Source organism: Hippopotamus amphibius, chromosome 17 (genome assembly GCF_030028045.1).
Source record: "Hippopotamus amphibius kiboko isolate mHipAmp2 chromosome 17, mHipAmp2.hap2, whole genome shotgun sequence".
In the NCBI taxonomy this organism is placed as follows: domain Eukaryota; kingdom Metazoa; phylum Chordata; class Mammalia; order Artiodactyla; family Hippopotamidae; genus Hippopotamus; species Hippopotamus amphibius.
Window position 1 is genome coordinate 25375642 of NC_080202.1, and position 18539 is coordinate 25394180.

The 18539-nt window shown below is 37.7% G+C and overlaps 1 protein-coding gene across 5 annotated transcripts in view; it reads left to right on the forward strand.

Annotated features, from left to right (window-relative positions):
- Positions 1-18539, forward strand: part of TRIM37 (tripartite motif containing 37) — a 148159-nt gene that overhangs the window by 103335 nt on the left and 26285 nt on the right. For all 5 annotated transcript variants that reach the window (XM_057714470.1, XM_057714464.1, XM_057714465.1 and 2 more), the window contains exons 23-24: positions 2948-3058; positions 4445-4523. In XM_057714470.1, coding sequence (XP_057570453.1) covers positions 2948-3058; positions 4445-4523 — 190 coding nt within the window. The remainder of the gene's footprint in view (positions 1-2947; positions 3059-4444; positions 4524-18539) is intronic.

Genomic DNA, 18539 nt, shown 5'->3' on the forward strand with positions numbered 1-18539 from the left:
CTTGGAGGTTAATATATGTCAGGAATGCAGAAATACTAGTACCAAGAGATCAAATTTCTGCCTAGAATTTCAATAACTCCTGTGGGTTTTAGAGTTCTCAGCAGCAGTTCCATGAAGGGCCACAAGGTGGAGGTGGTGCTTCAGACAAGTAGCTGGTTTAGGCTCTAAACAGTGTTGCTCTTGATTCCTTAGAGCAGGAAAGTTTTTTCCTTTGCTGAGGAGGGAGATTTCAGAAACGTCCATACATCCAGCCTATATTTTCAAAATATTTAAGGGAGAAATAGTACTACACAAACTTTTCTTGAAAACAGAAGAGGAGGAACTCACGAGTAAAGCTGTCTGGGGCAACGGTTTTCTTTGTTGATAGATTTTTAAACTACAAATTCTGTTTCTTCAGTACTTAAAATACCTGTTCAGGTTATCGTTTTTACCTGAACAAATTTTGGTAGTTTGTGTTTATCAAAGAATTTGTTCATTTTATCTGTGTTCTTGATTTCAAGAGCATAAAGTTATACTGTTCCTTTATTATCCTTTTAATGTCTGTAGAATCGGTAGTGGTCCCCTCTTTTATTCCTAATATTGCTAGTTTTATTTGCTCTCCTTTGTCTTTTTTTTTTTTATGTTTTTTTAAGCCCTTTATTGGAATATAATTGCTTTACACTGTTGTGCCAGTATTTGCTGTACAACAAAGTGAATCATCTGCATCTACTCATATATCCCCATATCCCCTCCTTCCTGCGACTCCTTCCCGCCTTCCCTATCCCGGCCCTCTAAGTCATCACCCATCATCAAGTTGATCTCCCGGTGTTACACAGCAGCTTCCCACGAGCTATCTGTTTTACATTTGGTAGTGTGTATATGTCACTGCTACTCTCTCACTTCGTCCCAGCTTCCCCTTTGCCCATCGCCGCTTTGTCTTAATCTGCCTAGAAACTTTTCAGTTTTACTGACCTTTTCAAAAAACTATCGTTTCATTGATCTTTTTCTTTTGTTTTCCTGCTAATTTTATTTCTGTTCTTTATTTCCTTTTACTCAAGTTTATTTACTTTTTTTTTTCTAGTTTCATAAAGTAGATGCTTAGACCATTAATTTGAGGCCTTTTTCTCTTCTAATATAATCATTTAATGCTATAAATTTATCTTTAAGCCCTGCTATAGCCACATCCCCAAACTTTTGATATGTTGTATTTTTTATTTCCATTCAATTCAGAATGTTTTTCATTAATTCTGAAAAATTCTCAGCCATTTTCTCTTAATGTATTGTCTCTCCTTTGCTCTCTCTATGGCTGTCCAGTTGACAGAGTTTTAACCATTCCCTTTTTATCCCCGTGTTTCTTAACCTCTTTTTTATAATGGTCAGGAGTGCTCATGAGCATTTTTATATCTGCTTTAGTCTGTGTTAGATAATTTCAACATCATCTCTGTCATCTCAGCATTGATGTTTGTTGCTTGTCTTTACCTGGTTTTTCATATGCTGAGGCAATTTTGGATTGTACCCTGGACCTTTTTAAACATGATTTTATGAGGCTCTTGGTCTTGTTTAAATCTGCTAATGTTTGGTACTTCAGATTCTTATCTACATTAATATGCCTGTCCCTGTTTACTTTTCAGTCCTCAAATAGCCACTCATGCATTTTGTCCAGGTTTTATAGCTGCATTCTGTGGGAAAGGTAGGGTGGAATGTGCTTGCTTCATCTTACCTAGAACTTGCCCTCTAGGGGGTTTTACATTTGCTTTATGCAAGTCACACTAGCTCCTGACTTTGTTATTTTCCTAAGATTTGAACCTCATCCTAATCCCAAATTTAAATTATACACACAGGCCTTAGTTTGAATTCTGAGGTGTGCTGAGCCCAGAAGCGAGACAGAATTCCCTGCTGCCTTCCTGTGACAGTAGACAGAATTATTTAGTTTATTCTTTCAATAGAGTTTTAGCTTTATGTTAGGGAGTGCAGTTTTAGTCTCAGTTTCAACTGCCTTTCTATGGTGGATCCAAAGTTTTTTTTTCTCCTGTCCCCAACAGAGTATTAAAGACTTTCACATCAAGCTCTCTGGGGCAACTGCATCTACCCCACTAGTTTTCCTTATCCTTTTTTGTCTCTATACCTATGGATTTCCCTTCTTTCTTTTGAATATAGCTGTTCAGTAAAATTTTTAAGTTTATATTTTATCTAGCATTTATAAGGGTTTGTAGCAGAAAGATTTTCAGATTTGATTGATCACTATCTTATTGAAACAGAAGTACTTTCTTTCTATACTTTAAAAATTCTATAGAACTTTTAAAAACCAACTCATGCACAGAAATAGAATTGGAGGCCCAAATTGGATAGTAACTCATTTATTGCTAGAATTACTGGAATTTTTTTATACACACACCTAGATATAAGTATAAATGCGTATTTATGCATATTTATATTTCTATATGTTTTAGGGTAGAAACTGTCTACATTGAATCAGGATTAAAAGAGCTCCGGTTATCTCTTATGACTTTAGAAAAAAAAAAGCTATGTTTGCATTGGAAAAAATATTCTCAGTACGATGAAATTAATACTGGCTTCAAATTGTAACTTTTCAGGTACTGTGGAAAGGGCAGTTTTAATTTTTGAGAACAAAAATAAACACTACTCTAAATAACTAAAAAGGGGCTTCCTAGGTGGCGCAGTTGTTAAGAATCCGCCTGCCAATGCAGAGGTCACGGGTTCGATCCCAGCTCCAGGAAGATCCCACATGCCGTGGAGCAACTAAGCCCATGTGCCAAAAAATAAATAAATAAATAACTAAAAAGAACTGAGGTTTGTATGGTTGCTTTTTTCTTTTTGTTTGCTTGGTATCTTCTGTTACTTTGGCATTCAGTGTAAAACTCACTAAAAATCTCAGTTTAGGAGGGAGATTGCCTTTTCTTGCAGTGGTTTTTTGTCAGAAACATGTTCTCCCCTTGTTTCCTGCCAGGAATGAGTAGCGACAGTGACATCGAATGTGACACGGAGAACGAGGAGCAGGAGGAACACACCAGCATGGGCGGCTTTAGCGACTCTTTCATGGCACAGCCCCCAGATGAAGGTGCAGCACATGATGTCATTTCACAGGGATTATTAAAACCATCTCTTCTGCTGCTGCTGCTGCTTCCTTTGCTTCTGTTTCTGCTTCTGTTTCTTCTGCTTTGCTGCTTCTGCTTCTTTTTCTTTTTTAAATTATTGTCATTTGTGAGATCACATTCTGTGGGGTAAACTAAATGGTGAGTACTGAAAAAATTTGGTGGGTAACATTTGCGTGGTCAGACACCTAATGCGTGCTACTTACTGGGTGGAGCAAGTGTTGGCAACCTGCTTTGGTACAGGCTATGACCTGAGAATGGCTTTCACATTTTAAATAGTTGTGGGGTTTTTTTGTTTTTTAAAAAAAAAAGAATTTTCAACAGAGACCATTTGTGGCCTGCAGTGCCTCAATATTTACTCTCTGCTCCTTTATAGAAAATGTTTGCCAGCCCCGGGAAGGTTTCAGATGTCTTTTTGGTTTGTTTGTTTGTTTGTTTGTTGTTCTCTTTTCAGAGGTATTTGTAGCCTAGCTAATAAGGTAACTTTTTTAAAGATAACTTTTTCTGACTTCTTAGAAATGTGTACAGATTATGGAATCATTGATTTTTATTACCACTTTCTCCCCAAAAGTGTTAGAGAAAAACTCACTGTGAGAAACCCATTGTTAGTAGTTTTGTTTTGTTTTAGATGCATAGCATAATGATTTAATATATGTATACATTGCAAAATGACCACCGCAATAAGTTTAGTTAACATCCATCACCCATTGTTAGTATTTTATCCAGAATTCTTAATGATCAATCTGAGCGATCCTCTTTAACAGTTCCTGGAATGACAACATTGTCAGGCTTATGTTAATTGTCAGCTTTGTATTTTACATATTTCCCTGATAGTCTAGTGTCTTTTTAATACAGAGCCAATCGTTTGATGATTTTTTTAAGTATTAAGGTACTCTTAGTAATCTTCTCTGCTTCTAAAAGCAGGGGCCAAATTTGGGGCAAATTATTTTGAGTGCTCTTGGATTTTTGTAGCGATATTTGCATGCACAGTTTAATTGGCTTTGAAATACATTTTACATTTACAAAATCAGTCCTCAGAGTGTATATCATCATCATTTCCTGTTCCTTTCTTTAGCTGCTCCTGTAGTGTCCCCAGGAAGACAAAGTCACACAATGCTTTTCATCTTCTAATTGTGGGCATCTATTACACATTTTGGTTTTTTTCTCCTTTATTTTCCCTTTGTGTTTGCTTACACTTGACTCAGATCAAAAATTCTCTAAAAATAGAGATTTGTTCATAACCCAGCACATCTTTATCACTTAAATAATGCACTTGGTAAGATTATTTAGAGATAAGGAAAAGAAAATAGTGGTCTTTAAAAAAAATGCTGTTTTTTATTTTTTTCTCCTAGGTACACATCCCAGTTTTCCTGATGGTGAACAAATAGGCCCTGAAGATCTCAGCTTCAATACTGATGAAAACAGTGGAAGGTAATTTTCAAATCAAGAGAACTGACTTGCAAGCTACCTTGACCCTGAAATTTGCTGTAGTTGGTGCTCAAATTTGCCAACAGTCAGATAATCAGATTCGGTCTTATTTTTTTCATCAGAATTTCTACTTGAAGTAGTAATTCTGAAACTTTAGAAAGTAGCACAATTCTAGTATAAGACATTAGTACACAGGAAAAAATTGTGTGGAAAGAATTCTGTATAATGTAATGAAATAACAGTGTAGCCTCAATTAATTTAGTAAATAGTATATTCATAAAAAGCAGTTTGTCTGCTGCAGCAGAAGGGCAGTTAACTGCCAGGAAACGTACCTAGAGACAGTGCATGCACTCAGTAATCTGCTCAGCATCGGTGCTCTCTTGTCTTGGCTAGATGCTCAGTTGTGGTTAAATGACCACCTTTATATTTCAGGTTTTAGTTACGGTATATAGTTTCATTAGTGCCTGTAGATTAGTGAGCAGAAATATTACTGATGTGTAGATTCTGCCCCGTAGACACTTTATGTGAATAACCAAAGTAACACTAGACTAAGTCTCCTGTTTGAACTATGTTGACTGAGTGAGGTTAATTTATTTATCTTTTCTTGTTTGTTCAAGTGTAGGCACACTGATTAATGGCACATAAGTTTTCTTTTGTGTGACTTTTACAAATGTAATTTTAAGTGATTAAGTTAATATGGATTGGTTATGTTCCTGGTCATATGAACACATGTAAGAACATTTAAAATTATTTCACATTTTTTCTGCTTCTTACTAAACAACTATGTAGTGCAACAAGTATTTTAATACCCTGTTTTCTCCTTTATTTTCATTAGTTAGACATTGATTTCAGTGTCAGTACATTTAAACATTCCTACATATTGTACAGTGGCTTACATGAAGCTGTGGTGTCAAGTTTACTTTCATACTCAGAATTAGTCCAAAATAATTGCCAAACTTTACCATTGTGCTCTTGCATTTGTTTTTGAGCTGCTATACTATTTGTGAAAATTACACTGAAAGTTGGCTAAGGGACTGTTGAAAAAGCATGGATATATACATACATGTGAGAGGCATCTCATCTACTTATTTTTTACTTGATGAATATTGTTCCCTTTTCTATGTCTAGTATCTTGCCGAATGCTGTGATTCATGGTTTGCTTTTGTTCAAAACAGTTTGCACTTTTTGTTAATAAAATGAAGTTGAGAAAATGTTATGCCTCTGCAATTTATTAAAAGGGGAACAGAAAGCCCCCCATTTTTCCTATTCCTATTTCCTGTGTATAACAGAGGCTGTTGAGCTGTTAGTAGATGCCTGGGGAAGTTAGAAGACTTATTTGTAATCTCTATAATGTATATGGTTATTTTTTCTCCTTTAAATTAGTTGGAAATATTTAAGTAGTATAATCATACGAGAAGTAAAAATTTAGCATTTGCTTACTACCATTGGTGAGCTCTTGTATACTATTAGGTAGTTTATTGTGCAGTGCTCTAAAACATTACTAATAAGTTCTTCAACACCATTCATTTTCTATTAGCTGGAAATGTATTCATGTTCATTATATTTTGATGAGATCATATTTTAAATTCAACTTTGTCTTCTACATTGCATTGTAATGGGTAAAACTATAATGTAAGAATTTTGCACTTTAAGTGTTGAGAGCAAGTCATTGTAAGAATTGATTTTGTAGAGTTTTTTTTTTTAAGCGAGGCTTATCAAAATTCATAAACAAATGTGATTGACTCTGCTTTGAAACTCTCACTACTGCATAGCTGTTTATGTATTTGATGTAGAACTGAGTGCTTTCCAATGTCCCTTTATAACTTCTTATTTTCAAAATACGGAAAACCACATGTGGTTAAGAATTAAGAGAAGCCTGAGAACAGACTATTCCTTTGGGGAAATTTACTTGTAAGAGCTTTTAGCACAAGTGATTTAATCATTAGATCCTCTTGGATCATTAATCTATACAATAGCTTGTTGAGGTATCCTTCTGTTTTTTATTGGGGGGGAAGTATCTGTTTTGTTTTTAAATCATAACTATTCTTAACCTTTACTCTTATTTTTCGTGACCTGGAGGCTTTTCTAGTCAGTGGATTTCCCATAATGGCATAGCGATACTTGAATCACAGTACGTTTTGGATCTTGAGAATTTTTGTGGCTTTTTTTATGCTGTCACATTATGTATAAAAGCAGTTAGGAGTGCTGCCCTTGTTTTAGATGAATTGAGAATTGGTTGAGACCCTTTTACCTTGGTGGAGTTTGAGTTAACTTGTCAGCAAAACTGTTTTTGGTTGTTATAGCTGTAGGAAATTTTGAAAGTATTTCTTTATGCTTGCACAAAAATTTTGTAGGGAAAATTATTTGAACTTAATTGGTATATTATCTTTTTTTTTAAGCTCTTTATTGGAATATAATTGCTTTACACTCTTGTACCAGCTTATGAAGTACATCAAAGTGAATCAGCTGTATTTATACACATATCCCCATATTCCCTCCCTCCCGCGACTCCTCCCCACCCTCCCCGTCCCGGCACTCTAAGGCATCACCCATCATCGAGTTGATCTCCCTTTGTTATACAGCAACTTCCCACTGGCTATCTATTTTACAGTTGGTAGTGTATATATGTCTGTGCTACTCTCTCACTTCGTCCCAGCTTCCCCTTTGCCTGCCGCCCCCCATCCTTGTGTCCTCCAGTCCATTCTCTGCATCTGCATCCTTATTCTTGTCTTGTCACTGGATTCATCAGCACGTTTTCTTTTTTCTTTTTTTTTTTTTTTAAGATTCCATATATATGAGTTAGCATACAATATTTGTTTTTCTCTTTCTGGCTTACTTCACTATGTGTGACACACATTAAGTCTATCCACTTCATCACATATAGCTCCATTTCATTCCTTTTTATAGCTGAGTAATATTCCATTGTATATATGTGCCACATCTTCTTTATCCATTCATCTGTTGATGGGCATTTAGGTGGCTTCCATGTCCTGGCTATTGTAAATAGTGCTTCAGTGAACATTACGGTACATGTTTCTTTTTGGATTATGGTTTTCTCTGGGTATATGCCCAGTAGTGGGATGACTGGATCATATGGTAGTTCTATTTGTAGTTTTTTAAGGAACCTCCAAACTGTTTTGCATAGAGGCTGTACCAACTTACACTCCCACCAACAGTGCAGGAGAGTTCCCTTTTCTCCACACCCTCTCCAACATTTGTGGTTTCTAGCTTTTTTGATGATGGCCATTCTGACCGGTGTGAGGTGATACCTTACTGTGGCTTTGACTTGCATTTTCTCTGATGATTAGTGGTGTTGAGCATGTTTTCATGTGTTTGTTGGCCATCTGTATGTCTTCTTTGGAGAAATGTCTATTTAGGTCTTCCGCCCATTTGTGGATTGGGTTATTTGCTTTTTTGGTATTAAGCTGCATGAGCTGCTTGTATATTTTGGAGATTAATCCTTTGTCCGCTGCGTTGTTGGCAAGTATTTTCTCCCATTCTGAGGGTTGCCTTCTTGTCTTGTTTATGGTTTCTTTCACTGTGCAAAAGCTTTTAAGTTTCATGAGGTCCCATTTGTTTATTCTTGATTTTATTTCCATGATTCTAGGAGGTGGGTCAGAAAGGATCTTGCTTTGATGTATGTCATAGAGTGTTCTGTCCATGTTTTCCTCTCAGAGTTTTATAGTGTCTGGCCTTACATTTAGGTCTTTAATCCGTTTTGAGTTTATTTTTGTGTATGGTGTTAGGAAGTGTTCTAATTGCATTCTTTGACATGTTGCTGTCCAATTTTCCCAGCACCACTTATTGAAGAGGCTGTCTTTTTTCCATTGTATATTCGTGCCTCCTTTGTCAAAGATAAGGTGCCCATATGTGCATGGGTTTACCTCTGCGTTCTCTATTCTATTCCATTGATCTTCCTTTCTATTTTTGTGCCAGTACCATACTGTCTTGATCACTGTGGCCTTGTAGTATAGTTTGAAATCAGGAAGCCTAATTCCACCAACTCCATCTTTCCTTCTCAAGATTGCTTTGGCTATTCAGGGTCTGTTGTGTTTCCATGCAAATCGTAAGATTTCTTGTTCTAGTTCTGTGAAAAATGCCGTTGGTAATTTGATAAGGAATGCGTTGAATCTGTAAATTGCTTTGGGTAAGATAGTCATTTTCACAGTATTGATTCTTCCAATCCAAGAACATGGTATGTCCCTCCATCTGTTTGTGTTGTCTTTGATTTCTTTCATCAGTGTCTTAAAGTTTTCTGCATACATGTCTTTTGCCTCCTTAGACAGGTTTATTCCTAGGTATTTTATTCTTTTTGTTGCAGTGGTAAATGGGAGAGTTTCCTTAATTTCTCTTTCTGCTTTTTCATTGTTAGTGTATAGGAATGCAAGAGATTTCTGATTGTTTTAGGTGTAAAGTTAGGTTGTTTATTTGATATTTTTCTTGTTTCTTAAGGTAGGACTGTATTGCTATAAACTTCCCTCTTAGAACTGTTTTTGCTGCATCCCATATGTTTTGGGTTGTTGTGTTTTCATTGTATTTTGTTTCTAGGTATTTTCTGATTTCCTCTTTGATTTCTTTAGTGATTAAGATCTTGGTTGTTTAATAGTGTATTGCTTAGCCTCCATGTGTTTGTATTTTTTACAGTTTTTTTCCTGTAATTGATATCTAGTCTCATGGCATTGTGGTCAGAGAAGATGCTTGATGTGATTTCAGTTTTCTTGAATTTACCAAGGCTTAATTTGTGTCCCAAGATGTGATCTATCCTGGAAAATGTTCTGTGTGCACTTGAGAAGAAAGTGTAGTCTGTCGTTTTTGGATGGAATGTCCTATAAATATCACTTAAGTCGTGATGGTCTAATGTGTCATTTAAAGCTTGTGTGTCCTTCTTTATTTTCTGTTTGGATGATCTGTCCATTGATGTAAGTGGGGTGTTGAAGTCTCCTACTATTATTGTGTTACTGTCGATATCCCCTTTTATGGCTGTTAGCATTTGCCTTATGTACTTAGGTGCTCCTATGTTGGGTGCATTGATATTTACGATTGTTATATATTCTTCTTGGATGGATCCCTTGATCATTATGTAGTATCCTTCCTTGTCTCTTGTAATAGTCTTTACTTTAAAGTCTAATTTGTCTGATATGAGTATTGCTACTCCAGCTTTCTTTTGACTTCCATTTGCATGGAATATGTTTTTCCATCCCCTTACTTTCAGTCTATATGTGCCCCTTGGTCTGAAGTGGGTTTCTTGTAGGCAGCATATGTAAGGGTTATGTTTTTGTATCCATTCAGCCAGTCTGTGTCTTTTGGTTGGAGCATTTAATCCATTTACATTTAAGGTGATTATTGACATGTATGTTCCTATGACAATTTTCTTAATTGTTTTGGTTTGTTTTTGTAGGTCTTTTCCTTCTCTTGTGTTTGGTGGTGCTGAATCTCTTAACTTTTGCTTGTCTGTAAAGCTTTTGATTTCTCCATAGAATCTGAATGAGATTCTTGCTGGGTAGAGTATTCCTGGCTGTAGGTTTTTCCCTTCCAGGACTTTCAGTATATCCTGCCATTCCCTTCTGGCCTGCAGAGTTTCTGCAGAAAGATCAGCTGTTATCCTTATGGGTTTTCCCTTATATGTTGTTTGTTGCTTTTCTCTTGCTGCTTTTAACATTTTTTTCTTTCTGTTTAATTTTCGTTAGTTTGATTAATATGTGCCTTGGTGTATTTCTCCTTGGGTTTATCCTGTATGGGACTCTCTGCACTTCTTGGACTTGGTTAATTATTTCCTCTTCCATTTTGGGGAAATTTTCCACTATAACCTCTTCAAATATTTTCTCACACCCTTTATTTTTTTCTTCTTCTTCTGGGATGCCTGTGATTCGAATGTTGCTGTGCTTAATGTTGTCACCAAGGTCTCTGAGACTGTCTTCCATTCTTTTTATTCTTTTTTCTTTTTCCTGCTCTGTGGCAGTTATTTCCCCCATTCTATCTTCCAACTCACTTATTCGTTCCTCTACCTCAGTTATTCTGCTGTTTATAGCATCTAGAGTATTTTTAATTTCAGTTATTTTGTTGTCCATTACTGTTTGTTTGTTCTTTAGTTCTTCTGAGTCCTTATTAACTGTTTCTTCTATTTTCTGTATTTTGTTATCGAGATTTGGGATCATCGTTACTATCATTACTCTGAATTCTTTTTCAGGCAGTTTTCCTATTTCCTCTTCATTTATTTGGTCTTGTGGATTTTTTCCTGCTCCTTTGCCTGCATGGTGTTTCTTTGTTTTCTCATAGTAGTCCAAACTTCAGAGGTTGTTTATCCCAGCAATAAAGGGGTTTAAAGACTGTCCAAGCCCCAGACTAATGGCAGAGCGTTGAGTCAAACAAATACTAAGTCAAGGAAACACATACATGTATAAGACATACAAATACTGAATCCAGTAGAACATAAGGCACTAGAAAGACCTGACAGAAGAACCCCAATATGCTATCAGACATTCAAAGAGAAAACCAACAGAAATTCAAGACCAAAACAGATCAAAACAAAAACAAACAAAAAAATAACACCACACACACAGAAACACAAATCCAGGGAGATATTGAAAGCTACGATCAAATATAATAAAGAGCTAGAGTACCACCAGACAGACTGAAGATTCTCAGAATGAAAGCAGACAGTTATACATAGAACTAAGATAAATACAAAAACCTAATAATAAATACCAAAGCAGTGTGTCATCTGGAGAATAAAGCAAGGAAACAGAGCAGACCAATAGTATTGCTTATAAGTATATTAAGATAAAATAAACTAAAAGAGGACAGAAGACAGGGCAAGCAGAAGAGCATAGTGTGACTGGAAATATGAAAAGAAAGAAATAGAAATGTATAAAAGATAGAGTTGAAAAGAAGGTAGGAGAGATACAGACAGCACTACAAAAAACTTAGCTAGAAATAGAAATATATAAAAAGGCTAAAAACAAGAATAGAATAAAAAATAGAACAAAAAATATGTTATAAAACGTGTAGATTCCTTAGGACTAAGATTGTAATTAATAAAAAAAATAAAACCTAGAACTGACCCCAGAATGGACCAGATCAATAGTCTTAATACTAATATTTCTGTTTCCTTAGAGTCTCAGCTGTAAGTGTCCTTCTACCTGCCTTGGGCTTTTTGTATTATTCTGCGACCAGCCGAGCTTCCTTTATTGTTGGTGTGTAAGCGCTGGTGTGTGGGAAGAGAGAGGGTACAATCGTGGCTCCTTCCCCTGGGAGTGAGTGAGCAGTGGCACCCTGCCTGGGTCACAGCGGTTTGAGTGGCTGGGGCTGAGAGCTCGACTCCAACCACGGCTCCTTCCCCCTGCTACAACTCCTTTGGGCGCCCTGCTTGGGTCACAGTGGTTCAGTCGACCATGGCGGTGCCTATTGCAGAGGGACGCTGGCAGCTCAGGTGTAAACAGAATGTCTCCAGAGCTGGGCCACTCTGCGGGCTTTTGGCTCTTGGCTGCAGGCACTCTAGGCCAGCCCCGCCCTGGGGCCTTTGTTAACCGTGAGTGCATTTGTTAGGCCCACAGGGGTCCTTCCTCTGTCCATCGCAGGCAAGGAGAGAGAGGCCATGCCCATGGCTTCTCCCCGCTGCTTGTGAGTCAGCCACCACTATGGCCTCGCAGCTTTCTGCAGTAGGCATTCTCCACTGTGGATTTCTTCCCTTCTGGCCTCTCAGTCCAACAGTGTTTCTCACTCTGAACCAGTTCTCCGGTTCCCACATTCCAGCTCCCAGACCCCCTGTTCAGCTGTGAATTGATGTCTCAGTCCGGGAACGCCGAGCCATGGTGCGGACCCTTCCTGCGTTTCTCACTCTTTCCTGTCTGCCACAGCTCAGCCGCTTCACCCTCTTTGAACAGTCCTAAATGCCTCCCTTCTGACCCAGGGAAAATTCCCCCTTGGAGAAGGGTTTTCCCTGTCAGATAAGGGATGTTTCCCCGAATTCGGCAGTCTCCCCTCTGTTTCAGATCCCCCCACCCTAGGGTGTGGGACCCGTCCCTTTCCTTTCTTCTCCTCCTCTTTCTCCTTTCTTTTTTTCCCTCTGTCCTATCTGGTTATGTCAGGATCTTTGCAGTCCTTTCTGCTGTCTGAGGTCGTTTGCTGGTGTTCAGCTGGTTCTCTGTGGGAATTATTGCATCTTTTGGTGTATTCCTGATGCATCTGTGGAGAGGGATGCATTCCACGTCCTTCTACTTCGCCACCATCTTTCACTCCTCAGTATATTATCTTTTCATGTATTTTAGAAACCCCAGCCATTTGTGCCATATTCTGATTCCATATTAAGAATAAAGTCTTATCTCTTGAAAAGCAAAAAAAAGTAAACTTCTAAAGAAATGATTTGTAACTGCCCTCCTGGCATAAAATTCTGGATTTTTATAAAGTTGATAACAGGTTTTATGAAAAAAACAAACTTGTAGGTAGCTAAAGAATGTACTCAGAAGCAGTTCTCCTCTGATGAAGAAAATCATGTCCTATCTGTTTTGTTGGGCTCCAGCTCACCTCAAGTATTGTTGTTTGTGAATTAAAAAATAGTAAGAAATATGCAGCATATACAAATTCACACAGTCCATTGAGGAAAACCTCTGGGATTCAATTAGCAAGTATCTATCTGGCATTCCCTGTAGGGGTAGACAGACTTCTATCTTTTGGCCAAATCGCTACCACTGTCTATTGTTGTAAATAAATAAAGTTTTCTCAGAACACAGTCACATGCATTCATTTACAGATTGTCCACAGCTGCTTTTGCCCTACAAAGGCAGAGTGGAGGAGCTGCTAAAAAAACCTAATGGCCCTTGAGCGTAAAATATTTACTCTTTCATCCTTTGCAGATAAAATTTTCTGACTTCTGCTCTATCATTGATATTAATGAGAACTTCACTGTTTTGGGGGATAGAGGGTTAGATTTGAGAAAAAGCATGATTTTTAAGTCAAAAAGATCAAACATTTGATTCGTTGTTTTGTGCTTAGTTTGGGGGGGGGTTGGGGTTTTTTTTTTAAGCATTTTATTGGAATATAATTGCTTTACACTGTTGTGTCAGTTTTTGCTGTACAACAGAGTGAATCAGCTGTATTTATCATATATCCCTTCCCTCCTGCGACTCCTTCCCACCCTCCCTATCCCAGCCCTCTAGGTCATCACCCAACATCGAGTTGATCTCCCTGTGCTATGCAGTAGCTTCCCACTAGCTATCTATTTTACATTTGGTAGTGGTTATATGTCAGTGCTACTCTCTCACTTCATACCAGCTTCCCCTTCGCCCCCCTACCCTGTGTCCTCAGGTCCATTCTGTGCATAGTTTTGTGATGTGAGGTGTTGGGCAGCTTCTATTTGATTCATTCTAGAATCATAATAAGATTGAAATACCTAAGGATTTCTTCAAAGATGGAACGACCTATTAGCTTTTAATAGTGAGATCTTTGGAAAATAAATACAATTCCTTCCCCAGTTTTCAGCTGTGTTACATATTAAGTCTGCACCCAATTCCTCAGTGCTGCCAGGAGCCTTCACGTTTTCCTTCTTCCTTGAGATAGTCTAATGCCTGCCTTGGTTATGCTAGATTTTAGGGAGCAGTGAGGGAAGGAAGAGGCATAGAAGATACCAGTTCTTTTTCTCTCTCCCCATTGGTTGTTTGTGATCTGGTCTGCAAGGATCTGGTGCAAAAGAGATCTCTCCTGCATTCTCCCACTTGTGAGTGTCATCACCCACAATCTGTGTAAGTCATGAGTAGTCATGAGAGGGACCCAGATTTCCAGTCAGTCCCTTTCCTCTACTTGTCCTACTTTCTGGTACTTCCTGTTCACTAGCAGAGTCCCAACCTTTTTTTTTTTTTTTCTTCCCCCTTTAAACATTTCCTCCCTTTGCTGAAGAGCATAGTTTCCCTTAGTTTCATTATTTAGTATTTTTTTTAAATTTTATTTATTTATTTATTATTTTGGGGGGGGTTATTTAGTATTTTTAATCTCAAGTTTAGTCCTGGAAAATTCTCTGTAATGGTGTTTTCTCCTAGGCCTAAAGATGTAGCAGTAATGCATGCATTGTGCCTAGCATGTCATTTCTGGACAACTTGGACTGTGTCCTTTGAGGTAGATGATGAACTGCCCATTTGACAGAGAAACATGAGGTTCAGGGAGGTTGTTCAGCACTGCTGGCAGGGATGCAGTGAGTTGCTGGTTGAGCACTTTTTTCCAGTTTGTCATACCTGAGCCAAACCCAGCATTTTGATACCTAATAATTAAAAACCTAAATATTGTCCTATTTTTTAACTTTTTATTTTGAGGCAATGTGAGATTTATGAAAGGGGTGCAGAAATCCTGAGAGCATTCCCATACAGCCTGCTTCTCCTTTTGTTAACAGCTTATGTAACCACAGAAAAGTGATCAAAACTAAGAAATTACTCTTATTTACAGAACTGTAAACTAAACTGCAGATTTTGTGCAGATTTTACCAGTTATTTCACTCATGTCCTTTTTCTGTTTCAGGATCCCACATTGCATTTAGTTGTCATGTTTCCTTAGTATCCCCCAGTCTGTGGTGGTTCCTCAGTCTTCCCTTACCTTTCATGACCTTGACATTTTTGAAGAGGACCAATTATTTTATAGGCTGTTCTTCTGTTTGGGTTAATCTGCTGTTTTTTCATATTCAGTTGAAATTATGCATTATTGGGAAGGCTTCCATAGAGGTCATGTGCCCGCCTCAGTGCACTGTATCTGGGGCTATATAATGCAGATATTTATTACTGGTATTGTTTCATCTTGACTGCTTGGTTAACGTTGTGTCTGCCAGGATTCCCTGCTATTTACTATTTTTCTCTTTCTAATTACTAAATATTTAGGGCAGATACTTTAAGGATGTACAAATATTCTTTCTGCTTAAACTCTCACCCGCTAATTTTAGCACCCACTAGTGAATCTTGCCTACAGCAGTTATTACTGCAGTGTTCTTGTGGTGGTTTTCTATTCCCCTAATTTCTTCTATGTTTATTATTAGAATTTTGTAAGACAAGTTGTCCCTTCTCCATTTAGTTTATTCAGCTGCTTATTTATACTTGTGTGGACTCGTGAATATTTATTTTATTCTTTGAGTTATGATCCGGCACTGTCACTGTTCAGTTCTAGTTTTGGCTATAGGAAGCTCTTTCATTTCGGCTCCTGTATCCCTTTGATATCTTCTATCCTTCTCCCTCTTTCCTTCCCTCCACAAGATGCTCCAGGTTCGTCTTGTATTTTCCTTGCCTTCTGGGGGTGACAATGGTATTTAGAAACAAAGATTTGGGTGCTAATTTTCTTACTGCTACTAGTGTGTTGCTGGGTAGAATAGGAAATATAAATGTACTTACTCCTGCAAACACACACGTTTGAACGTATCTGTGTGTGTGTGTTTGTGTGTGTGTGTGTGTGTGTATGTTTTAAGGAGGAAAACCATGAGTCACGTCAAAGCACTTTTCCAAAGTTATTTAGGTCCTAGGGTTCAGAGTTACATTAGTTCCTCTCTTCCCTGTTCTCTTCAGTGTGATTATGTGATTCATTTGTAATACGGTTAGATTCATCTGTTACAGTCTACATTCTGTCCTCCCCCACACATCCTAGTTGATTTTTAAATTTGCATACATTAAAATTCAGTCTCTGTGGTATATACAGTAGTTTGGGTTTTGATAGAGAGGCATATATTCTCCACCATAACACTACACAAAAGAGTTCAGTCACCCCCAGATTCCATCGTGCTGGCCCTTTATAGGTAGGTCCCCCACTACCACCCCCTTATCCCAGGCAACCATGATCTGTTCTCTGTCCTTTTAGTTGTCCCTCTTCCAGAGTGTCATATAAATAGAATCACAGAATATGTGACCTTTTGCTGAGCAAAATGCGGTTATGTTTCATTCACCTTGTGTGAATCAGAACTTTATTCCTTTTTACTGCTGAGTAGTATTTCACTGTATGGATGTATACGATTTATTCGTTTATCCATTGAAAGATATTTGGGTTATTTCTAGTTTAGAGTGATTATGAAGCTTATAAACATTTGTGTATAGATTTTTGTGTGAACATAAGTTGTCATTCTCTAGGGTAATGTTTGCCTTGGAGTGGGATTGCTGGGTATGAAATAGTTTATTTGGCCTTTTTCCCTGGTTCCTGGGACATAGCCTCTTATGTCCTCAGAATTTCCTGAGTGATAGGAGTGTCTTTGTCACTTATGGTGGTTCCTGATAGCTTATTTTAATGAGAAGACTCAGAATAGGGATGGTCTGTGCCAGGAAGACAAACCGTGTGATTAGAGGATTGGGCCACAGAGTCACATGATGTCAGCCTGAATAGTTCAGCCTCATTGCCAGTGAGTCAGTCATGCTTACAAAATGAAACCCCAATAAAAACTCTGGACACTGAAGCTCAGCTGAGCTTTCCTCGTTGGCAGTATTCTGTCATAAATTGATGTTTTGGGAGGGTAACACGTCCTAATCACATTGGGACCCTCCTCTACCTCACCCTATGTGTCTCTCCTTTTGGCCTGGTTCTGATTGGTATCCTTTGGCTATAATAAAACTGGAGTTGTTAGTTCCTGAGTTTTGTGAGTTGTTCTAGTGAATTACCAAACCTAGGGGAGGGTTAGTGGGGACCCTAAACTTGCAGCTGGTATCTGAAGTGAGAGCAGTCTTGTGAAGGACTTTGCCTTTAGCCTGTGAAGTTTGGCCTAACTCCAGGTAGTTTGTGTCAAAACTCATTGCACTGAGTCATGTGGTAGGTATATGCTTAACTTTATAGGAAACTGCCAAACTTTGAGAAGGCACTGCCATTGCATTCCCACCAGCAACATGTGAGGGTTTCCAATTATGCGTATGTTAGACTGATACTGTTCCACAGCTTTTATATGTTGTGTTCTGGATTTATTTTGCTTTCATTTTTCCTTCACTGTTTTTCTTCTCTTGTGTTTCATTTAGGGTAATTTTTATTGACTTATCTTGAAATTTACTGATTCTCTTCTCAGCAGTGGTAGATCAACTGATTAGCCAGTCAGAGGCATTCATCATCTTTGTTACAGTATTTTTCATTTCTGGCATTTCTGTCTCTTTGCTGAAATCACCCATATGCCCACCATTTCCACAACATATTAACCATAGTTATTTTAAATTCTGTCAGCTCCAAAATCCTTGTCGTATCATATCACTGGTTCTGATGGTTACTTCACTCTGTGTTTGGGGTTTTTGTTGTTTGTTTTTTGTTTATTTTTTTGGAGTTCATGCTTTTTTTGTTTTAATTTTTATTGGAGTATACTTGATTTACAATGTTGTGTTAGTTTCAAGTGTACAGCAAAATGAATCAATTATATGTATACATATATTAACTCTTTTTTAAGATTCTTTTCCCATATAGGTCATTACAGAGTATTGAGTAGAGTTCCCTGTGCTATACAGTAGGTCCCTATTACTTATCTATTTTATATATTGTAGTGTGTATATATCAATCCAGTCTCCCAATTTATCCCTGCTGCCCCCCGTAACCATAAGTCTCTTTTCTACATCTGTGACTATATTTCTGTTTTGTAAATAAGTTCACTTGTACCATTTTTTTTTAGACTCCACATATAAGCAATATCATATATTTGTCTTTCTCTGTCTTACTTCACTCAGTGTGACAATCTCTAGGTCCATGCATGTTGCTACAAATGGCATTATTTTGTTCTTTTTTTATGGCTAATATTCCATCATATATATGTACCACATCTTCTTTATCCACTCTTCTGTTGTTGGACATTTAGGTTGCTTCCATGTCCTGGCTATTGTAAATAGTGCTGCCATGAACATTGTGGTGTGTGTATCTTTTCAAATTATGGTTTCCTCCAGATATGTGTCCAGGAGTGGGATTGCTGGGTCATATGGTAGCTCTGTTTTTAGTTTTCTACGAAACCTCCATACTGTTCTCCATAATGGTTGTACTAATTTACATTCCCACCAACAGTGGCTCAAATTTAATTGTTTCAAATTACAAAGGTCCCCACGGAGG